Source organism: Coffea arabica, chromosome 4c (genome assembly GCF_036785885.1).
Source record: "Coffea arabica cultivar ET-39 chromosome 4c, Coffea Arabica ET-39 HiFi, whole genome shotgun sequence".
In the NCBI taxonomy this organism is placed as follows: domain Eukaryota; kingdom Viridiplantae; phylum Streptophyta; class Magnoliopsida; order Gentianales; family Rubiaceae; genus Coffea; species Coffea arabica.
This window is the reverse complement of record NC_092316.1, coordinates 28,818,173-28,843,549: the sequence shown is the minus strand read 5'-3', so window position 1 is coordinate 28,843,549 and position 25,377 is coordinate 28,818,173. Positions and strand designations below refer to the sequence as shown.

The window sequence follows — 25,377 nt, the reverse complement described above, 5'->3', positions numbered from 1 at the left end:
TAGCTCACTCCATTCCATTTGTTTTCCTTACCGGAAAATGATCACTTTTGGGGAAAAGTTCATACTTGTCGGTTGCTAAATTGAGCTTTTGTATATGTATCTTTTGAATAGCTTTTGAATGAAACCCTAATGTGTATTGGGTTCACTTTCTTTTGGATTGGCAAACCGAATATGTATATTCATGATGAATGGTTTTTGTGCCATGCCATTTGGTTGTAAATGTTAAATTTCAATGTATATATGTTGGATTGATGTTTGGTTGAACTCTGGATTCTGACGTGTCTGGCACTGTTCATCATCGGCGCGTTTTCGTTTTTTTCTTTATTTTGTGATTTTGACTTGTTTGCACGCGTTGGTTTGTTCCGGAACTTATTAGATCGACGTAACTGATCCGTTAGTCCTGGCGAGAGCTGGGCAGGCAGTCTGCTAACCCTTTTGGTTCGCCTTAGGGGAAGGTGGGGCTGTCACATTACTGATCAGGTGGATCATTTTATTAGACAAATGGGAGTGGCTAGGTGTCTTCGCTTAGAGCATTTTAGAAGAGATTGTGACCATCCTTGGAGTCAGTTGGCTTTTACCATTCAGAAAGGAACATAGGTTGGATGTTGTAGTTTGGACTAAACCATTACGGAATTCTTTCAACCTGAATACAAATGCTATTGTGGTTTTTGTAGGAGCTTTTGGGAAAGGACTTTTGCACAATTATGAAGGCAAATTAATCTTCGCCTTTTATAAGAAGTTCGGGGAGGTGGATGTGTTGACGGCTAAAGCTGTAACATCCCGAATATTAGGAGGTTGTCTATGAAGAAAATATTAAAGTATATTTCTTCGGGTTTGATTTAAAACCTTATTTTGTTTTAAAAGACTAGAAACCCTAATGTTTTAATCAAAAAAAAAAACCCTAGTTTACTTGTGACTAAACGGATTCTTAAATCTCTCATATTTTACTAGAGATCCTAATGTTAATTATTGAAATTGTAAATTCCTCACGTTTTCTTAAAAATTTCCTTTTATTTGAAAATTATTATTTATTAAGGCCCTACTACCCAATTGTTCAACAATAAGTGTAGATGAACCTGGAAATAGGGTTTTACACTTCGGTTTCAAGATTTGAGCAAAATTAGGGTTTTCGTGATTTTTCGCCGGATGAATTTTCGATACTGACCAAGGATCAATTTGGTGATTAAAAGTGACTTTTAAGTGAGAAATAATATGTGATTAGTAGCAATGATATAAGGTTAGTGAATGGGAAGTAAAAACCCTAATACGTGTGTTTTTAAGAAAAACGGCGCGAACCGGCGGGTCCCGCGCACTACCGGTTGAACGCACCACTTGACCACCACTTTCTTACCATACAAGCTTATTGACTTTTGAGCAAAATATCTTCTTGTTTGGCAGCTGCTTTGACCGAAAATTTGAGGCTAGAAAATAGCAAGGAAGAAAGAGAAAAATGAAAGGTGGTGGTGGCGACAAGTGTCGCCACCCTAGAGTTTCTTGGCCAAGTGATTAACTAGCCTTCTTAAACCAATTTTCTGCACTTTCCTCTTCATTTTTCCAGCAGCTGGTCGACCAAGAGGGAGAGAGAAAGTGAGAGCAAGAAACAATTCCTTCTTCTTGATTCTAACCAACCAAGTGACAAATTAAATTTCTAAACCGATTAAACTTACCTTTGAGTGATTAGTTAGTGATTGTTGGTGAAATTTTGGAAAGAGAAAGCTTGGGCTACACTTGGAGAACTCTAATCAAGGTAAGGAAGATGATATCTCTAAATTTTACTTTCAATCTTGTTTAAATTAAGGTTAGTAACTTGATTTGTGGTGGAATCATGGATGCTATCATGTTTTGGAAGTTTTTCCCTTTTTATATGATGAACTAGGGTTTGAGGAATTTCTGCCCAATTTGGTGTATGATGCATATATGTTGTAATTAATTTTATAGAAGGGGTTTTGGTAGTGATTGAAGTGAGAAATTAAGGAAGATTGCATTAAAAACTAAAAATTCCAGATTTCTGGAAATTCTTGCTTCCATTCTGTCCGGTTTTGTAACTGTATGTTGGAGGCCGAATTGGCCTTAGGTCAAAGAATGAAAGTTATAGAGAATGGTATTTTATAGGTACCTATAAAATTTCAGCTCAATCGGAGCAACGTAGGTCATGAAAAGTCCAAAATACCCTTACTGTTTTAAGTTTTTCCTCAGCAGTCCGTTTCTTCAGTTTGTCCAGTTTATTACGTTTTTTCACTAGAATGCGTACTGATTTAGCTTTTTACCAAAACATGAAAGTTGTGGTACTCTGACTTAGCTTTAAAATGCCTCTAAGAACACCTGAATCGGACTTGTGTACTCTGAGATATGACCATTACAGTGTAAGGCGGTTATCAGCCGACAAATTGGATTTTGGTTCTGTAATTTGAGGATTTGACTAAGCTACATTAGGAACTGGACTAAGTGACCTTCATGAACATTGCAGCCCTATATCTTAGCTTCGAAACGGCTTAGGTTGCGTCTCAATCCGATAAGTGTAGCCTCGGATATGTTATTTCCGCATTCATACGTCAAATCTGCCTTGTGCTAGATTGTATTTCTGCACTTGCTATTATTGTAATTCCTATTCTTATGATATTGTAAGCCTATGGAACGGCTTTTGACTTGAATTGCTGATATTTATGATGTTGGATTTTGGTTGAAGAAAAATAATGAAGCCTAAATGGCTGGAAAGTAGGTAAACACAAAGGGCATGCTGCCCGAATTTTTACTCGAGGTCTAGAAAACTATCTTTGCAACTTGAGTATGAGTTAAGAGTGATTACTGCTTGAACCATCTAGGGTACTTAAGTCTTCTTGTCCCAAGATATATAAATAAGGACTTGGCCGAACTTGTACCCTTGAGAAATGAAATAATGATTGTTCAAAGTACGATTTCCTTGTACTTTCGACTCGCATGACCATTTCAAGTATAAATGTTACAAAGTTTTATCATTTAAAAAGTGAGCGAGTATTTCACGAGTATTCTCCAAGTGAATTTTCATTTCTTGATTCTTATTGAACGAAACGTCTAAGTTTCGAACTCTAATCATGTTTCAAAGTTCTCAAATTGAGTTTTATCGCAGATTTGGACTCCGAACTCGGAGTATAACCTGAAAGTGACCAGTAGCACTATATCTTTTGGGTGAGTGCTTTCAAATACCAAATTGAACTTGATACTTGAACTTGATACGTGACCAATCTGATTACATGTTATATACGTGAATTGTAAGGGCAAGAGTGTACTTTATCGCACTTGCCCTTACGTGATATACTTGTTTATTGTTGCAATTGACTTGATATACTTGATTATGATGCGCGCACTTCCTGGAATTCCAGAAACCCTGTGGCGAGTTACTCTAGTCGAGTCGGCAAGGGCTTGGTCGATTGGGTAACGAACCCTGGGTCTCTTGTATTGTCGAGTGGAGTGATATCTCCTCGACTAATCGGTATACTCGAGTATTACCACCCGTGTTCTTGAGGATTTTGGGCCCAGCTGGGGGTTGAACGGTGGACGGAGATTCGTTTAAGTGGTGTTCTACTGGATTGGTTACTTACTTGAAAGTTGACGGAGTGTCAACTACTATGTGATCAAGCCCTGATGATGAATGGAAGTTGGCTCCTGAGAGTCATCCGTATCCTTATGCTTTGGAATGATTATTGTTTATTGGATTATTGTTTCTTTTGAAAAACTTCTACACTCGCTCATTTTAAGATTGTTACTTGACGTGTTATTGCTCACATTTATGAACTCTTCATGCTCGTTACTTTGCTATATCAAAAACTTGTACTTATAAATAATGGTCAATTTGCTATTTGGAACCTCACTGGGCTTTTAGCTCATTCCACTCCATTTGTTTTCCTTTCAGGGGTACGAGCGAGGTGTGAGTTATGTAAAGTCTAGCATAGACTAGTTGTTTGATTTTTGACTTGTACCCGCGCTATTCCTCGGATGGAACATGTTGTACTTGGATTGTATACGTTTTGAACTAGTTTGGTGTATTGAGACTTTGTACCTCGATTTCTATCAATGTAAATTATAAGCTTGAATTGGGAATGTTATTTATGGTTCATGGATGTGTGTACATGACTCGTTTCGACCCCACCTTCCCCTGAGGCGAACCAAAGGGTTGGCGGATCGTCTGCCCAGCTCTCGCCAGGACTCAAGCACGCATTTCAAACCTGAATTCCTCCGAAGAAAAGTCTAATCTATTACATCAGCAATTCGTCCAAGTAAAACTTTATAACTCCACAGTAACTTCAGGGATAACAGTGACATAAGTCAGCCTTTCGACGGCTCTTAAAACTATCGTTCACGCGCCTTACAAGAACAAAGTCGTACAATCCTAACGTACAAAAACCCAAACAGCGGAAACATAAAAATACCCCAGCCATAGGTCACCACGAGAGCCACACATTTTCCAGCTTCAGGTGGTAACACAAAGGCGAAAGTACGCAAGCAGGATTACACGTTACAAACTGAAATTTACAATTCTTAAAAACCACATTGTCCAAACACACGCGTAACCAAATAAAAACAGCATCCAACTTCTCAAGCCTCAAAACCTGTAAGGAAAACAAATAAACGTGGGGTGAGCCGAAGCTCAGTGGTGCCCCAAAACATGCATCCAAATAAACATTTAACAGGTAGAAATTTGCAGCATTAAACAAGTAGGAAAGCGAGTAACAACACAGGGTAGGATACAGGGCTCTCAGGAGCCAATTTCCACGCTTGATTAGATACCATCGTAGTTGACCCTCCGTCAACTTTCACTACTTATAGTCCATGTAGATCCACTTATTTTAATCCTAACCCGTCACCATTCATACCTCTGCTTTGGGCCCAAACTTCATCTACCGACGCAGTATACTCGAGATATACCCGTAATAAAATTTGTCGAGGGATTCACCCAACGACTTTATTGTAGATCGATTCAGATGTCGAGGGATTCACCCAACGACTCACTACAATTAGATTCAAGGGTTTTGTAGTTAGATTCAGATGTCGAGGGATTCACCCAGCGACTAACTACGTTTAGGTTTAATGTTTTTGTAGTTAGATTCAGATGTCGAGGGATTCACCCAGCGACTAACTACATTTTGATTCACAGATTCAGATGTTATGGTAGTTGGATTCAGATGTCGAGGGATTCACCCAGCGACGCAACTACATTTAGATTCATTAGAAAATGTTTCACACATGTCACCACTCGAACGGCTAGTGCGATAAAGTACACACTGCTCACTTCGATGGGTCAAAATCATTTATTGCATTTTGGCAATCATCACATAGCGAATTGATAAAGTGCTTAACCACGTAACATAGAACAAGCAGGGACACTCACCAAGAGTGAAGTTCAGATATTGGATTGAGGATCGAGTTCCGCGTCCTCGTAAAATCCTAGAATATCAGAATTTAAGCCATAAGTTTTCTATTGGAACTGTTGGCTTGCACATGTAGAGTTTTCTAGCATGTTGCTAGCTTACTTTTCTCAAAATATTTACTTGGAATCAAGCTTGTGAGATCAGTACCATATCTCTCATCGTTCTCCTGAAATACTTTTCCTTAAAGAAAAATACTACTATTATTTTCTTAAAATAAGTCGGAAAGCTATTTAATATCGAGGCTAAGAGTATACCTTGAGAAAAAGTTCCTTTGAATGGCGGTGCTTGCAAAATTTATTGCTAAGGCTTCAGGATAAGGTTTCTTATACAATTGTTGCTAAAGCTGCTTGTTAAAAGGAAATAAGGTCTTTCTTGCCGAGCGAGTTTTCTATGCATATAGCTAAGGTGATCAAGACTCACCTTTTAAACTTTTCCTTAGTTACAACTAGCCTTAGACGATTTATAAAGAAGGAAGGAATTTGAAACAAAACTAAGGTTTTGAGTCTGGGGAAATCATTTTCCCAAATTAATAAGGCTAGTCTAGCTTAAGGGGTAAAAGTCATGTTGCCCAAGTTTCTAAGGCAAAAATAGTAGATACTATGTTTAGTAGTACGATGCTAGATCTGTACCGTTCAAAACTTGAAGCAAAATATTTTTCATTTACTTAGTCAAGCGTTTACTTGGAGTCACAAGGTCGGTACACTTCTCACATTTTCGATTCCAATCCAAAATCACATTTTCTCAATATTGCACAATTAGAATTTAAACAGTAATAACACTAGAGCTCATCAATTCTTAGCCCTGTGTTCCAACAAATTTATATCTAAGCATAAGCAGGAAAATTTACCAAGGCTTCGTCAATACTTAGCACTTGGTAATCAGCACTTATATCAACTCACAGTTTCACAAAATAGTAGCACAGATTTCTAAGAATTTCAGCAATTCAGTTATCCATTCAGGGTGGGAGTTCATAGAGCCCACCATCAGCCAATTTCCAATAACTCAACCATCAACTCAAAAGTGGGAATTCATAGAGCCCACTGTCCACAATTTCAACACATGATATACTAATGAAAGTAAATTTCAACCATTAGCTTTTCAGGCATTGAAATACGAGTAGAAATTGTTTCACTGGCCAGGCTTAAACATACGTTTAGCAAGTACCTTCTTACATCTAACTCTTTGAGAATTTCATGAACGCAATAGGGTCAAACCACAATCATTAACATCAACATTTTCCATGTGTTTCCAATCATTAAGTTTCAAGGAATAACTTCGCAATTTAAGTTGGAAATTCGTACCCAAACTTTGGTAACTACAAGGAAAATTTCCAGCATTGGCATGCCCATATCTTTGGTTAGACCATCCCATATATTAAATATCACATTGCTACCCAACTTGTATCTCTTAAAATTTGCATCTCGCATGCAGTTTTGACCCATTATGATCCAAGGAAAATAAAATAAAATTCCCGAAACTGATTACAATTTCCAAAGACAACTGAAATTCTGGTTGGTACCACTCGGATATCAACAAAATTTCCAGCAGCTAAAGGTTTACAAAAATCCAAGCTTTCCTTAGTTTAAACATGGTGTTAGGGACTCAAATTCAGCAATCAACCACTTAGCTGGCTATTAAAATTTTCCATTTCAAAAATCAGATTCATTCCATAATTAAAAGCATCCAGAAAATTCAGAACTTTTATCCATCAGCCACGGATGAACATGCATGAAGAGACGTCCTGTTTTCATCTTGTTTTTCTGGGTTAAAACATGCTTTAAAACTCTCAGCTTCCTCATGAAATCTCTTAGCAAAACAATGCACATTTCCAGATCAGGAGTTGAAATTAAACTATGATTACAAACCCCCAAATATTTCCAGGTTTAAATCTCACGGCTCTTTCTCAAAATTTCTGGCAATAACAATGGTTCTAAAACAGGATTTTCTTTGGTTAAAATAGAATTTTTGGTACTCTATTAGGACATGTACACACGTAGCTAGCTAGTAAAGGTTTCCAAATCCAATCCAGATTCAAACTACAATTGTACTCATCTAACCCAAATCCAGAAATTATATCAACTAGTGAAATCCGGAAACACTTCAATATTTTCAGCTCAATCATTTGGTTAGCTAAATTTTCCAGCAACCATTTGTCTTGTATAAAATTCTTCCTTGGCTTATTCAGGGATTTAAATACTCAAATTCGGCATACGGATACTTAATTAACTGAGTAACATTTCTAGTTAAAAATTTAGGTTCGAATCATAACCCAAATCGTCGAATTTCCAAGAAAATCTCCAGCTAGCCTCGGTTTGAGCTGCACAAAAATCCGGTTGCATCTTATTTTTATTTTCAGTTCTAGCTCAACTAATTAACTACATGCAAAGCTAAAATTTCTTGTCATTAGCTAGCTAAATATGATTATAGGCTCAAAACAACAAAATTAAACCAAATCAAGATGCATTACTTCCAAACAAACTCACGGCAACATTACTACATCAAAACAGAATTTCTTATGTTCCTTGGTTCATCATCCGATATCTCTTCAGTTAAAGCCTTTTATTGCCCTTAAAGTCTCACATGCACAATTGCTGAGTTAATTAGCTAACATCCAGACCAGAAAATCAGCTCGGCAACAGCAAAACACCTTCATAAATCCAGAACTAGGTGAGACTACACTCGGATGAGTTTGCATGTGAAAAGTTCTATTTCATTTTTATTTCCAAAGTAATCCAGGCTAATTAAATTCATGCATGACCCTAATCATAATAATCATCCGAGATTCGATTAGTTAATCACCATTTCAGGCTCAAATCACTTCAGAAAAACACATTAAAGCTGCACTATCAGCTCAGCTCCTTGGCAGAACCATCTAGCCGAAATAGAATTTTCCACAGCTTTGATTTCAACATCTGATGGCACAGATTAACACATGCAAGACCACGGCTAGCTTAATCTACCTCTGATAAACTATTTTCATTCCAGAAAATTTACCTCACAGCAATTAAATTCACGCACGAAATCTGAAAGAAAAGTTTCTGCTCCCTCTCGGCTTACACACGCACGGCAGTGGTCCTGGTTGGGTTTGCAGCTGGAAATGGTGTTGGTGAAGATGGTTGCAGCTGATGGTGTTGGTCTGAAGTGAACAAGGATGGTGAGGTCCAGTAACTCCTCCAACTTCCACCAGCTCTCCCTACTCCCTCCTCTAGCTTACGGACAGGCAGAGATGAAATGGAAGTGCAGCCCGCGGCTTCTTCCTTTGGTCCTGCTTTGTCGATGGTAACTAGGCAGAGAAGGAATGTGTTTGTGGTCTGGGATATGGAATGAAGATGAATGAAGGGTGCCGCGGTTTTGAAGATGTTGAGCTGCAGAAATTGTTGAGTGTTGAGTTGGTTTAAGCTTTTGATTGGTGGAAATGGGCGGTGGTGGAAGAGCTTGTAAGGAGTGTTTGGTTCGGCTTTGTAAGGTTATGGTGAAGTGAGGATTTGGTGAATTTCTAAAGGCATTTTGGCCTATTCACTTCTCCTCCTATTATCCCCTTAAATCCTTAGTTCTAACTTAGCTCCAAAAATTATCCCCAAGTGTGATTTGATCGCCTAATTAAATCGCTAATCTTGCAAGACTTTGGTTATCGAGATTTTCCTCAAGTATGATTTAATGGCCTAATTATACTTTGGTATACCTAAACCATTTTATCGAATTTTTATAGATTACAACTTAGTATTAAGGTTCCCAACATTCATACTTCATTAGTTTCTTATTAAAATCAAGTTTGACCTTGTAATAAAAATCTAACATTTTATTTTAAGGCGAAAATTAATCTAACTCAAGAAATATTAATTTAATATAGCAAAACCGAATAATTCAATATTAGGCACAATTATATTATTTATTTCATAAAAATTATCTTTACGCTTTATTTCAAAACAATTAATTACAATACTAGAATTCAAAGAAATTAATTGTTAGATCAATGAAATAGTTTACCATTGAAATATGAATTTAAGGTAACAAAATTAAGAAGTTTAGTGGTTTGGCACATTTCTTATATTTGCACCTAACGTTTATCTCTACGCACTTATTTAACAATAATTAAATCTTAGTGCTACAATTTATTAAAGAGTTAAAATGCAAGTGAAATCATTTTCCAAGAATAATGAAGCTAATTTAAGCCAGGAAAAGAAATAACTAATTGGCAATGTGTTTCAAATCCTCATTTCTCATATGATCGTGCAACAAAATGAATTTTTGTAGTTTAGTGCATGAGGTAAAATATATTCACGTAGCCCAATTTGAAAATACTCAATATTTTGCACATTTAACGTGTTTGCGACTTTAAAATTGTTTTTACATATTTATTCAAAGACAAAATTCATTTTCCTGAGGAAACGGGACATTTAAGCAGGATAGCCTACTTTTTGAGCAAATTAATAATTTGTAAGTGATCACTTATCATACTCCCTTTATTATTTAACTATTAAAATCAAGTTTGGCCTTAATATATGAATTTAACATTCATAATATTCATTTATCCCTTTTATCTCGACTTATTAACTTAATCGTTTTCAAACCGTAAAACATACTTGACTTCAAAGTTAACTTGTATGTTCATTTAATCTAATGAACTTTCTCAATCCAATATTAATTATGTCTTATAGGTACTCCATTTCCCCTTACCCCGTTATTCTTAATTATATCAAGATATTTTTAAATTCTAAATTTTGATAAGAATTCAATTAGGCATTTAATTAACCACTTATTCACTATATGAAATATTTCTAATCTCAAGGTAAGTAACTAAAATAAATGCAAATGAAATACAAAATGATATTTATATATATATTTTTCAGGGTTCTCACATCCTTCCCCCCTTAAGAAAATTTCGTCCTCGAAATTTCATATTTTTAATCTTAAAGGTTCTTGGTATTCTTTCCGTAATTTATCTTCCATTTCCACGTCACTTCGTCTAATCATTCATGTTTACTGCAAAATCTTAACCAAAGGAATTTGGTCTTAGTGTGTTTTTCCCTTCAAAATTTTTAAGTGTCATAACGACTACTTTCCAAAGTTTAGGTAACTTAAATCCTTTAAGTCCTAAGATTCTATATTCTATCAAAGTATAGCGAGTTAAGGTGATTAAGTGGTAGCTACAACTTACATTTTCTTATGAAAGTGGGAGTCTAGATCCCAAGGATCTTTTAGAAATCAAAGTTCACTAGTTGATGAATTTCCTAGAGATTTCAGCTTAGTATTCATATGAACTTCCTTGATTTTCTCCTATATTTTGGATGAAGTTTTGGTCAGTTTTGATTCGAGTTTGATTTTAGAATTCAAAGTTAAACTCAAAATCTATGCATATGTCTTAGAATGGTTCGAGCAAATTTTTCTACAATAGATAGTCAAGTTACTCCCCTTTAGTTCACTATTTTCTTGCTTGACTTCCTCAAATTCAAGGTACATTTTTCTATCATTCCCTTATAAATTGTTTTTGGTTAAGGCCGAGCTAAAATTTCCAGAAATTTTTGGAGATACAACCAAAATCATCCAGTTCACCTAAATCTGCCAAAACAGCTCTGCATGCCTGACCAGCTACCATTTCTTTTTCTAAGATTCAATTATTTCCTCCCAGATCAGGACAACCACATTATACGGAATAAAACGGAGGGGTTCAATTGGACGCTTGATTTGACCATTTAGTTGTTATAGTACTTCTAATAGCAGAGTAATTGAAATAAAGGATATTCATAGCGTACATATAATTCATAGCGAAAGATTACAACTTCCAAAGTGCTATTCTAGTTTAGGGTAACTATAACCTTTATTCTCGAGTGAGGTCAAACTCTCTTGATTTGCGAAACATTCACTGCTAGGATTCCTTTCATGGCCATTAGCTAGAATTATCTCCATCTGGTACTTGGTCGCTTTGCAGCGGACTTAGTTAGCTGCTGAGTGCTTTCTCTTTTTAAGTGCTCTAGCACAATCCGAAATCTTGTGCGTGGTACTACCGCACCCCAAGCACTTTCCTCCCTTTTTCCAGCATTCGTCCTTAGTATGGCCGGTTTTTCTACAATACCCACATTTTGTATGGGAGGTGGCGGCCTGGACATTTCGGGGATTTTTCTTATGTTTCTTCTCTGGTTCTACGTTCTGGCGTAGTAGCTCAATTTTCTCGGCATATTCTTGTTTCCATCGTCCTTCCCAGTAGTCAGCCAATTTCCTTTGAAATTCTACCTCATTTCGGAGGATGTCCATTTCCTTACGTATTTCTTCTAAAGTTGTCATCTTACTAGTTGGCTTAAGTCAAGTAGCTAGCCTGCCAGACAAATCGTTGGATCAAAATAAGCAACTATTCATACTGGAAGTTTGAGCCGTAATGCTCTTTCATCCTTTTACTAATGGTTACTCCAAAAGATAAACCTCATCTACTCTCTATTAAACTCAGCGAGTTCCTAAGTGTCACCAAGATTGCCATCGTTAATCACTATCACGACAGAATAAGGAAGCCTTATCCCAAAGAAAAATTTCATGTCTTAGTGCACTGTTCAATACTTACCTTCAAAGTTGTTTAAAACAACAGTCATAATTCTTATTCTCACTAGGGCCTTATTGTACTCCTTCGATTCAATCTTACTATTTTGAGGTCAGATTTCCAATGAAACCTAGATAGACGAATTTCAAGAGTTATTCCATTTTCGCAACTCTTTTGGTTCCTAGGTTAGTTGATTGGCCTAGAGCTTTGGTATTCCACCAACCGTTCTAAGATATCAGTCATATGGTCAATAGGGGTAGCTACATGGGTGGGTTCCTTCTAAAATCCCATTGATAGCATCTTTGTCAAAGTCTGTCTACCATTGGCCCTTGCAACAATTATAACATCATTATAGGCTCAAATTTTTTTTTTTTTTTTTCACGTATCTTTCGTACCCAAACTAATAACAGAATATCAAATACACATTTGGAAAAATTGTGGTCTATGTACGTATAAATAAAATGGCTATTCGAATGGAAGACAAGAAGAAAAGAAATTGGTTCTGATCTTGATAGTCAAAATTTCTAAATGCGTTTGACTTTTGATAAGAAGTTTAACATTTGTTATTTGAACGTTTGATCAAGAAGAATCATTTAACCCCACAAATCACTTTTGAGAATAAAATGCTTTTAAGAAAATAAGCAGACATGCAGGTTTGTATATACTTAAACTTTGGTCCGAAGCCTCTACTCTTCACACCTAATCTGAGAATTAGCTTTTATGCCACATAAAACTTAACTATTTACTCTCCCATTTCACGACCAATAGTCATTCTTATTTATAAGAGAAGTTCAAATATTCGTAAAAGTTTAAAACATGCCTATAGGGCCAATCACAAGATATATGTAAAATAATCATTAAGTTCACAAGGAAGAACATCACTAGTTACTCAACCAGGTCAATTCATCATAATACCAGTAGGTCTCATCTCCTTGTTCAGTTTCAACTTAGATCAAGTGCTAGGATCCCATTGGATTGTACAAGACTATCTATCAATCTTTCCTTCTTTTATCTGTACAACTCTTCTAACGGTTTCAAACCATTAATATCCTTAGACGAGTTAACCTTAACTTTTTCTCGTGTCTCTTTTCAAGTTCACATCGGATCAATATTTTCAAATTTAAGGCCATAAAGTTTAAAAGGACACTTTTATTTCCAACTAAACTTGTTTGTATTTTTAAGTTCCATAAATCCAAAAAGCCCCAGTCCTATACCACCCAAAATTCTACATGTGTCCCAAAAGGCATTCTTTCACGATGAAATTTGTAAATAAATGGATCTTGACCTGAAATTACAGCTTTAACAAATAGGAACAACAAGAATGGAATTGACATTTCATTTATCTTAGGAAAATTTCCGATGCTCATAGAATTTAAGAAAATTTGGAAATTTTTACACGGTGAAAAGAGCCATTGTCCACTCTTAAGTCTAAAATATATATATATATATATATATATATATATATTTTTTAACAACATTTTGGCAAAACCAGGTTTAAAAATTATTTCCTTTCAACTTCAAATTTCATTTTCAAGAATCAACGTTTAAAATATTAAGCAAAATTTTGCCAATGATTTGTAAGAAAACAGGGCTAAAGGTAACTAAACATGTTCGGCCAGGAGCGATACTATCAAAAATTTTCACCGATCCTATCATCACTTCCCTATTATAATTCATCAATCTCATAGTTTCTTTACACTACTTTGGTTATCAAATTTTACTCAAGTTAAGAATTATCTAATCCCAAGGACTAATGTATTTTACAACATTATAGCAAAATATACGCGTAATCATCAAATTTCATACTCGCAATATAAGTCACATTGCACACCAACTTCATACAACTTCAAGAGCCAGATAATTCACGAATACATTCAATATTTTCATACATAACTCAAACTTCAATCATCATAAGCATGAAAGGAAACAATACACAAATTCTTATAACCACATAGCTAATAGCTCAACTCTTAGTTTAGATTCAACTTAACCTTCATTAGTTTAGTCCTGAACAATCCCACTAGACCCCCTTGGTAACACTAATCAAATTTTCTTAGTAAATTGTAGATCTACTACGTCTAATATCAAATCAAATAATATGATCATTACTTAAGTACATCAGTGGCTCTAAAATATTCTAAAAGATCTCAAACATTTCCTACCTTGGCTTTTCTAATAACCTAACAACTAGTTATCGTTATCCTTTTGAACATTGGCCCCAATAATCCTCCAATAAAACTTAAAGACCACAATGTCATCTAGAACTCACCTCTAGTTATTTGCAAATGGTAGCATACAAACCACATGATAAATTCATCAAACTTATCTCTTCCCCAGTTTTAAAGCCACTCACAACTGCGTAGCTCTTACTTAAACTGCCGTTTCACTCAGATTCTAGGTCTAAAACCACATTTTTAGGGTAAGGGATGGTATAAAGTTCATTTACTATCATAAAGGCTAGTAAGGCCACCAATAAGGCCTTTTCACTTTTAACTTTCAAAAGCTAACCTTGGTCTCTTTAATTCTTCCTTTCCAAACTTAATCATGGTTTCTAGTCATATCGTAATACAGTATACTGGATTCTTTTCAATTGCAAATACTCCATTAAAGGTAATATTTCATACTCGGGTACAAGAATCCGAAAATGAGATGATTCACAACTCAAGCTGGCCAGTCCCAAGCATGAATCACCTATATTTGAGATTCCTACCCAACGTACATATCTAATTCCCTTAGCAATAGTAATTAATTCAACACTTAATAGGCCATTCCCCATGGTCCGAGAACCTTTTCCCGGTTTGAGCTCGATAGGAGCTCTGATACCACCTGTGGCGACCCCACTTTCCCCTGAGGCGAACCAAAGGGTTGGCGGATCGTCTGCCCAGCTCTCGCCAGGACTCAAGCACGCATTTCAAACCTGAATTCCTCCGAAGAAAAGTCTAATCTATTACCTCAGCAATTTTTCCAAGTAAAACTTTATAACTCCACAGTAACTTCAGGGATAACAGTGACATAAGTCAGCCCTTCGACGGCTCTTAAAACTATCATTCACGCGCTTTACAAGAACAAAGTCGTACAATCCTAACGTACAAAAACCCAAACAGCGGAAACATAAAAATACCCCAGCCATAGGTCACCACGAGAGCCACACATTTTCCAGCTTCAGGTGGTAACACAAAGGCGAAAGTACGCAAGCAGGATTACACGTTACAAACTGAAATTTACAATTCTTAAAAACCACATTGTCCAAACACACGCGTAACCAAATAAAAACAGCATCCAACTTCTCAAGCCTCAAAACCTGTAAGGAAAACAAATAAACGTGGGGTGAGCCGAAGCTCAGTGGTGCCCCAAAACATGCATCCAAATAAACATTTAACAGGTAGAAATTTGCAGCATTAAACAAGTAGGAAAGCGAGTAACAACACAGGGTAGGATACAGGGCTCTCAGGAGCCAATTTCCACGCTTGATTAGATACCATCGTAGTTGACCCTCCGTCAACTTTCACTACTTATAGTCCATGTAGATCCACTTATTTTAATCCTAACCCGTCACCATTCATACCTCTGCTTTGGGCCCAAACTTCATCTACCGACGCAGTATACTCGAGATATACCCGTAATAAAATTTGTCGAGGGATTCACCCAACGACTTTATTGTAGATCGATTCAGATGTCGAGGGATTCACCCAACGACTCACTACAATTAGATTCAAGGGTTTTGTAGTTAGATTCAGATGTCGAGGGATTCACCCAGCGACTAACTACGTTTAGGTTTAATGTTTTTGTAGTTAGATTCAGATGTCGAGGGATTCACCCAGCGACTAACTACATTTTGATTCACAGATTCAGATGTTATGGTAGTTGGATTCAGATGTCGAGGGATTCACCCAGCGACGCAACTACATTTAGATTCATTAGAAAATGTTTCACACATGTCACCACTCGAACGGCTAGTGCGATAAAGTACACACTGCTCACTTCGATGGGTCAAAATCATTTATTGCATTTTGGCAATCATCACATAGCGAATTGATAAAGTGCTTAACCACGTAACATAGAACAAGCAGGGACACTCACCAAGAGTGAAGTTCAGATATTGGATTGAGGATCGAGTTCCGCGTCCTCGTAAAATCCTAGAATATCAGAATTTAAGCCATAAGTTTTCTATTGGAACTGTTGGCTTGCACATGTAGAGTTTTCTAGCATGTTGCTAGCTTACTTTTCTCAAAATATTTACTTGGAATCAAGCTTGTGAGATCAGTACCATATCTCTCATCGTTCTCCTGAAATACTTTTCCTTAAAGAAAAATACTACTATTATTTTCTTAAAATAAGTCGGAAAGCTATTTAATATCGAGGCTAAGAGTATACCTTGAGAAAAAGTTCCTTTGAATGGCGGTGCTTGCAAAATTTATTGCTAAGGCTTCAGGATAAGGTTTCTTATACAATTGTTGCTAAAGCTGCTTGTTAAAAGGAAATAAGGTCTTTCTTGCCGAGCGAGTTTTCTATGCATATAGCTAAGGTGATCAAGACTCACCTTTTAAACTTTTCCTTAGTTACAACTAGCCTTAGACGATTTATAAAGAAGGAAGGAATTTGAAACAAAACTAAGGTTTTGAGTCTGGGGAAATCATTTTCCCAAATTAATAAGGCTAGTCTAGCTTAAGGGGTAAAAGTCATGTTGCCCAAGTTTCTAAGGCAAAAATAGTAGATACTATGTTTAGTAGTACGATGCTAGATCTGTACCGTTCAAAACTTGAAGCAAAATATTTTTCATTTACTTAGTCAAGCGTTTACTTGGAGTCACAAGGTCGGTACACTTCTCACATTTTCGATTCCAATCCAAAATCACATTTTCTCAATATTGCACAATTAGAATTTAAACAGTAATAACACTAGAGCTCATCAATTCTTAGCCCTGTGTTCCAACAAATTTATATCTAAGCATAAGCAGGAAAATTTACCAAGGCTTCGTCAATACTTAGCACTTGGTAATCAGCACTTATATCAACTCACAGTTTCACAAAATAGTAGCACAGATTTCTAAGAATTTCAGCAATTCAGTTATCCATTCAGGGTGGGAGTTCATAGAGCCCACCATCAGCCAATTTCCAATAACTCAACCATCAACTCAAAAGTGGGAATTCATAGAGCCCACTGTCCACAATTTCAACACATGATATACTAATGAAAGTAAATTTCAACCATTAGCTTTTCAGGCATTGAAATACGAGTAGAAATTGTTTCACTGGCCAGGCTTAAACATACGTTTAGCAAGTACCTTCTTACATCTAACTCTTTGAGAATTTCATGAACGCAATAGGGTCAAACCACAATCATTAACATCAACATTTTCCATGTGTTTCCAATCATTAAGTTTCAAGGAATAACTTCGCAATTTAAGTTGGAAATTCGTACCCAAACTTTGGTAACTACAAGGAAAATTTCCAGCATTGGCATGCCCATATCTTTGGTTAGACCATCCCATATATTAAATATCACATTGCTACCCAACTTGTATCTCTTAAAATTTGCATCTCGCATGCAGTTTTGACCCATTATGATCCAAGGAAAATAAAATAAAATTCCCGAAACTGATTACAATTTCCAAAGACAACTGAAATTCTGGTTGGTACCACTCGGATATCAACAAAATTTCCAGCAGCTAAAGGTTTACAAAAATCCAAGCTTTCCTTAGTTTAAACATGGTGTTAGGGACTCAAATTCAGCAATCAACCACTTAGCTGGCTATTAAAATTTTCCATTTCAAAAATCAGATTCATTCCATAATTAAAAGCATCCAGAAAATTCAGAACTTTTATCCATCAGCCACGGATGAACATGCATGAAGAGACGTCCTGTTTTCATCTTGTTTTTCTGGGTTAAAACATGCTTTAAAACTCTCAGCTTCCTCATGAAATCTCTTAGCAAAACAATGCACATTTCCAGATCAGGAGTTGAAATTAAACTATGATTACAAACCCCCAAATATTTCCAGGTTTAAATCTCACGGCTCTTTCTCAAAATTTCTGGCAATAACAATGGTTCTAAAACAGGATTTTCTTTGGTTAAAATAGAATTTTTGGTACTCTATTAGGACATGTACACACGTAGCTAGCTAGTAAAGGTTTCCAAATCCAATCCAGATTCAAACTACAATTGTACTCATCTAACCCAAATCCAGAAATTATATCAACTAGTGAAATCCGGAAACACTTCAATATTTTCAGCTCAATCATTTGGTTAGCTAAATTTTCCAGCAACCATTTGTCTTGTATAAAATTCTTCCTTGGCTTATTCAGGGATTTAAATACTCAAATTCGGCATACGGATACTTAATTAACTGAGTAACATTTCTAGTTAAAAATTTAGGTTCGAATCATAACCCAAATCGTCGAATTTCCAAGAAAATCTCCAGCTAGCCTCGGTTTGAGCTGCACAAAAATCCGGTTGCATCTTATTTTTATTTTCAGTTCTAGCTCAACTAATTAACTACATGCAAAGCTAAAATTTCTTGTCATTAGCTAGCTAAATATGATTATAGGCTCAAAACAACAAAATTAAACCAAATCAAGATGCATTACTTCCAAACAAACTCACGGCAACATTACTACATCAAAACAGAATTTCTTATGTTCCTTGGTTCATCATCCGATATCTCTTCAGTTAAAGCCTTTTATTGCCCTTAAAGTCTCACATGCACAATTGCTGAGTTAATTAGCTAACATCCAGACCAGAAAATCAGCTCGGCAACAGCAAAACACCTTCATAAATCCAGAACTAGGTGAGACTACACTCGGATGAGTTTGCATGTGAAAAGTTCTATTTCATTTTTATTTCCAAAGTAATCCAGGCTAATTAAATTCATGCATGACCCTAATCATAATAATCATCCGAGATTCGATTAGTTAATCACCATTTCAGGCTCAAATCACTTCAGAAAAACACATTAAAGCTGCACTATCAGCTCAGCTCCTTGGCAGAACCATCTAGCCGAAATAGAATTTTCCACAGCTTTGATTTCAACATCTGATGGCACAGATTAACACATGCAAGACCACGGCTAGCTTAATCTACCTCTGATAAACTATTTTCATTCCAGAAAATTTACCTCACAGCAATTAAATTCACGCACGAAATCTGAAAGAAAAGTTTCTGCTCCCTCTCGGCTTACACACGCACGGCAGTGGTCCTGGTTGGGTTTGCAGCTGGAAATGGTGTTGGTGAAGATGGTTGCAGCTGATGGTGTTGGTCTGAAGTGAACAAGGATGGTGAGGTCCAGTAACTCCTCCAACTTCCACCAGCTCTCCCTACTCCCTCCTCTAGCTTACGGACAGGCAGAGATGAAATGGAAGTGCAGCCCGCGGCTTCTTCCTTTGGTCCTGCTTTGTCGATGGTAACTAGGCAGAGAAGGAATGTGTTTGTGGTCTGGGATATGGAATGAAGATGAATGAAGGGTGCCGCGGTTTTGAAGATGTTGAGCTGCAGAAATTGTTGAGTGTTGAGTTGGTTTAAGCTTTTGATTGGTGGAAATGGGCGGTGGTGGAAGAGCTTGTAAGGAGTGTTTGGTTCGGCTTTGTAAGGTTATGGTGAAGTGAGGATTTGGTGAATTTCTAAAGGCATTTTGGCCTATTCACTTCTCCTCCTATTATCCCCTTAAATCCTTAGTTCTAACTTAGCTCCAAAAATTATCCCCAAGTGTGATTTGATCGCCTAATTAAATCGCTAATCTTGCAAGACTTTGGTTATCGAGATTTTCCTCAAGTATGATTTAATGGCCTAATTATACTTTGGTATACCTAAACCATTTTATCGAATTTTTATAGATTACAACTTAGTATTAAGGTTCCCAACATTCATACTTCATTAGTTTCTTATTAAAATCAAGTTTGATCTTGTAATAAAAATCTAACATTTTATTTTAAGGCGAAAATTAATCTAACTCAAGAAATATTAATTTAATATAGCAAAACCGAATAATTCAATACTAGGCACAATTATATTATTTATTTCATAAAAATTATCTTTACGCTTTATTTCAAAACAATTAATTACAATACTAGAATTCAAAGAAATTAATTGTTAGATCAATGAAATAGTTTACCATTGAAATATGAATTTAAGGTAACAAAATTAAGAAGTTTAGTGGTTTGGCACATTTCTTATATTTGCACCTAACGTTTATCTCTACGCACTTATTTAACAATAATTAAATCTTAGTGCTACAATTTATTAAAGAGTTAAAATGCAAGTGAAATCATTTTCCAAGAATAATGAAGCTAATTTAAGCCAGGAAAAGAAATAACTAATTGGCAATGTGTTTCAAATCCTCATTTCTCATATGATCGTGCAACAAAATGAATTTTTGTAGTTTAGTGCATGAGGTAAAATATATTCACGTAGCCCAATTTGAAAATACTCAATATTTTGCACATTTAACGTGTTTGCGACTTTAAAATTGTTTTTACATATTTATTCAAAGACAAAATTCATTTTCCTGAGGAAACGGGACATTTAAGCAGGATAGCCTACTTTTTGAGCAAATTAATAATTTGTAAGTGATCACTTATCATACTCCCTTTATTATTTAACTATTAAAATCAAGTTTGGCCTTAATATATGAATTTAACATTCATAATATTCATTTATCCCTTTTATCTCGACTTATTAACTTAATCGTTTTCAAACCGTAAAACATACTTGACTTCAAAGTTAACTTGTATGTTCATTTAATCTAATGAACTTTCTCAATCCAATATTAATTATGTCTTATAGGTACTCCATTTCCCCTTACCCCGTTATTCTTAATTATATCAAGATATTTTTAAATTCTAAATTTTGATAAGAATTCAATTAGGCATTTAATTAACCACTTATTCACTATATGAAATATTTCTAATCTCAAGGTAAGTAACTAAAATAAATGCAAATGAAATACAAAATGATATTTATATATATATTTTTCAGGGTTCTCACAAAGATGAGTGAGGACCTGCGGGCGTATGATCAAATGTTAGGTTACCATTATGGATGTACTTGAGATAAATAAGCAAACAGATAGAAAACGAGCATGAAGATGTGTATACGGAACGGGAAATAATCCAAGTAGCTACAGGATTTGAAACCACATTAAAATGGTATCCAAAAATGGATCTAAATTTCTAAGGATCCAGGATTAGACAATTTACTAAAACTTCTTGTGCAATCTTGGGTACTTGTATTCGGACAGATACTCCATCTTTTTGTTATATCTTCTCTTGATGCGGATATTGTTTCCAATTAATGAATTTCGTCAGTTTATCCAAAAATAAATAAGTAAATAACGAATGATAAAACATTAAATTTCACGAATGTGATAATAGACTTGCAATAGACTAGAATGCGTAGAAATTGAAAACAACTATAGTGTTTGAGTTCTTGATGGGAAAAAAAGTGAAAAAGACAAATAATTTTATCGTTAACAAACTTTAATGGTTAATGAAGATATGCAGGCTGGAAATAACATTGTTTTGAAAAAACTTGGAAGCAGTTTTGGAACATTATGTAGGTTGCAAAAACTACCTTAATCTCTACGAGTTGAATAGTTGCGAGCCTAGAGTGACTAAGAAAAATCAAAATTGGAATCTTTGCTGGATATGGCTTGCTACGGTAATTTTTTTATATAATTAATAAGAATCCATAGTAGCGAGTGTACGGATTATAATTCAACAATATTATAACTAATAATCAACGAATAGTGCAGGCGAAAGGAACAAATTTACATTAGATTGACGATTTCTGATTCCTGGTATCTCAATTTGCGCTAAGGTAAATTTATTTTACACACTATCGTGCTTTTAATTGATAATTTCCATATTCAATTCAATTATCAGAAAGTATGATTGCGAGCTGATTTTCTTAAGGCCCCAATACTCTGAATCAAGGCGAAGTACTAAGAAGCACATATGCACTACCTTCATGGGGGCAGCTTCAATTCCAGTTTCACTTTGGCCTATTAATTAGGTTTAGGGAAAATATAGTGGATGTTTATTTAATTATCTTGCATATGAAGAGGCAATATCCTATCTTGGAATATGAAACAATCTGTACATTGCCATAGCCAAGTTTAAGTTGTACAGGTAATAACTATCTTTTCACCCTAAATTTCCAAATTTTCCATTTAATTGCTCTACACAATCATTGATGATCTGAAGCTATTGCTTCAACTTTTGAAGTTATATCGTTTGATGAAGATGTTTATGTAAAGAAAGTAGGGAGAAGGATATAAATAGAGAAAATAACATGAATTAGTGATTGATCAACTTAATTTTGAAATCCGTAGAGGGAAAGACTAAAATTTTCAAAATGAGGAAGACCACAAAAAGTGTAAATACTTAATTGATTAATGACACAAATGCAAATTAAGGCATTCACCTACCATTTGTTTTGGAGCACCTATTATACTATCATCTATTTTTGAGACAATCTTTTTAATTATAGAAAGGTAACAACTAATAAGTGATAGCATATATTACAAAATCAAGAAGAAATTGATAATCTTATTGTAAAAGAAGCTGCGGATAAAACATGACAAGTGCTGTCACTTTAAGTGAGGCAAGTAAAAGAAATTCAATAAAAAGAAAAAAACATTGTGACACCTTCCCAAAAGCCAAAGAATACAGATAAAAAAGAAATTCAATAAAAAGAAAAACAATAAAAACAGAATGAAAATACCACAAGCACCATGTCTTAAAAAAAAAAACTCTAAAATGATTCTATTGCAGATAAATGGCATAAACTTACAAGACATATATGTATAAAGTTGTGCTGTGCATATTGTTACTCGTCAAACTATATACTTACCATGTAATCCATGCCATCGATGCCTTATCTGTCTTTCCTTGAAATCTTGGCATTGTCCACAAAAAGCTCTAATATAATGTAAATTCTCTTGGTCGTAAAGCCTGATATCAACTTTCAAAAATGTACACCATTTAGACCACCAAGACAACTTAATGCAGTTTTAAGTAATAATTCAGCTTATAAAACTTTGAACTATGGAACTTTGGTTTAAATATTTGGATGGTATAAGTTCAAATGCCCTCCAATTCATTCAAGAACCACTGTCTCCTTTGTTTGGATGGTTTTTGCTGTTCTCTTGTAAATGTAGAATCTTGGGATTACTATTCAGCGTAAGGGATTTCAAGGGTGAACTGATCAGATGAAGAGTAGGCATCAGAGAATTTGCTTGAACCTGCTGTGTACTTGAGCTCAAGAATTGGAAGTTATTGCTTTGTCTGGGATCACTCTCTACAGAAGCAGTCATATATGGAGGCAATGAAGGAAGAATCGTAGGAATTGTTGCTGCAGAAGGACAGAAACACAGCTGAGAACCAGACGGGAGAGCCATTGAAGATCCCAGAGATAAGGCATTATGACTTTGAGAGTCTTCGGGTTGCATTGGAATATTGGAGTGGCCTCCTAATTGAGATAGAGACAAGTTTGAAGCCTCCCACTGGTAATAAGGATTGTATGGCAACGGATTGGGTAACAAGCTTGGAAAAGAAGATAGATTGGCTACCGGGAAGAAGTTTTGAGCTGTGAGCTGAGCAGCATAACCCTCCATACCCTCCTGCTCATTTGATGCAATCCACTTGTCTTTTCCTGCAGCGGCTTCTTTTTCAGCTTCCTTGCGATTCACTGCGACATCTGGATTCCAACATCTTGATCTATCCAAAATAGTTTGACTATTTCCATGAATATGGTCATTAATCTTTAGCCCCTGCTTGTTAGAGAGGAAACTTGGAGCTCCTACATCTTTCATATACGATGGATTTGCACAGAAGAAGTGGGGCAGATTTGATGAAGTTGCCGATGAGTGCTGAGAAAGTGCAATTGCCTGATGGAATTGACTGAAGCTTCCTGCTTGTATTTGCAGTGGTGGAAGTTTGTCAATCTCACTTTTAGTGGCATCAATCAACCAATCTACGACCTTGCTAGGTTGGCTGAGCCCAAGTCTATCCTGAAGATCGTACAACTGAATTGCAGTGGGCACTGAAAGTCTAATCCTCCTATCTCTCAGTCCCCTTACGGTGCACACTTTGCTATGCCTATCTTTTCCCCCAAAAGAACGCGAAACACGTACTATTCTTGGATTTCTAAAGCCTGCCCATGGTCTTGAAGTAGATGCGCTTTTGGAGAACTTGCTATCATTGACATCTCCTTCTTGCTTTGTTTGAAAAGCTTTGTCCTTTGAATTCATGATCATCTAGTAAGTTCCTTCATAATTCTCCTGCAACAAATCAATCAAACTGAGAATGGATGGCTTCATCTATTGAAGATAAAATGGTTTTGTAATTCTGAGTTTCATAAGCAGGAAATTAAATTTCTCTAGGTTTCTCTGGGTAATCCAATATTTTTAATAAAGTTTTCCAAGATAAGGAAACTGAATATCTTAGCTCAAAAAACTGATAATTGGTTCTCCATAATCTTTGGCACAGTGGTACTTATTTTACCATAAGTTTTTAGCCATTTACATACTGAAAAATAAGTCAGTACACCTGTAATTCAAAAAAGGCTAACATATCAATTAAAGATCTTTTCAGCTCAGCTTCTTCTTGAAGGTTTTGTTTGTGATAGATTAAGTTCGCATATCAAAGTTCAATGAAAATTAAGCTAATTCTAGCTAGGGTTAGAATTTTGAAAAATTTCTCAAGCATACTGCAAACCCTGAACCATTTTGAAGACGGTACATGAAAATATCATCTTCGTCTTTTTAGCTTTCCATTTTTTGGGAACAAATCATGCTGAAAAAAATATGAAAGTGCTTCTATGGCTCTTTCAGATCTGCAACAAAAGAGGTATCATTAGACGAACTCACACCTGGTGTTGCAGCTGATCGACTTGATTCTTGATTGGTTGTAAAGAAGGACCCCGATGACCTTGAAAACTCCGGAGTTTACTGTTGCATCAAAATAAGCTGTAGGGGGCACTGAAAACTCCGGAAATCACTTTCCCATCAATATAAGCTGTAGAAGCAGTTCGAGGTACAAAAAAACCTAATTTATGTGCGGGCAATGAGCTCAATCACAGATTTGTTATAATTTAGGGAAAGAAGAGTGCCAGAATCTTACCATGCCATGTTGCACAGTAAAGGTAAAGGAAAAGGTATGGCACAATTGCAACCATGTGGCATCTATCAGTAGTGACACGTAGTTACGTCTTTTGGGAATAATCAATTTATATGTTCATAATTCGTTTTCTTAAAATTCCATATTAGAAGAATAAAAGAGTACATATTGGAATACCAGTGACAAGATGGACACTTGATCTAGTCATCTGTGAAGTTCACATTCGGTTTCTTGATTGTCGTAGTTTAAATGGTATCTAAGCATAAGGTAGACTGTGTCCTTCAAATGGGACCATCCTATCTATGCCTCAGGAAGGAGATTTGATGCTTTA

The 25,377-nt window shown here is 35.7% G+C and overlaps 1 protein-coding gene and 1 long non-coding RNA gene across 5 annotated transcripts; both read right to left on the bottom strand.

The window, feature by feature from the left end:
• Window positions 1–4,194: 4,194 nt before the first annotated feature.
• LOC140005335 (uncharacterized) lies at window positions 4,195–9,200 on the bottom strand. The gene is made up of 3 exons (XR_011813158.1): window positions 8,400–9,200; window positions 5,366–5,421; window positions 4,195–4,586 (listed from the first exon to the last, which is right to left on the bottom strand). It is a non-coding gene; the product is annotated as an uncharacterized lncRNA (long non-coding RNA).
• Window positions 9,201–14,996: 5,796 nt separating this feature from the next.
• LOC113723443 (transcription factor TCP5) lies at window positions 14,997–25,045 on the bottom strand. 4 transcript variants are annotated; one of them, XR_011813155.1, is made up of 4 exons: window positions 24,799–25,045; window positions 22,780–24,208; window positions 16,015–16,070; window positions 14,997–15,235 (listed from the first exon to the last, which is right to left on the bottom strand). XR_011813155.1 is itself a non-coding variant. In XM_027246529.2 (2 exons), the coding sequence occupies exon 2, from the start codon at window positions 24,182–24,184 to the stop codon at window positions 23,030–23,032; it is 1,155 nt and encodes a 384-aa protein (XP_027102330.1). In that variant the 5' UTR covers window positions 24,185–24,208; window positions 24,799–25,045; the 3' UTR covers window positions 22,527–23,029. The 4 variants fall into 4 exon arrangements, 1 of the variants encoding a protein (XP_027102330.1); XR_011813156.1 differs by lacking the exon at window positions 16,015–16,070; XR_011813157.1 differs by lacking the exons at window positions 22,780–24,208; window positions 24,799–25,045 and adding an exon at window positions 19,049–19,805.
• Between the last annotated feature and the right edge of the window lie 332 nt (window positions 25,046–25,377).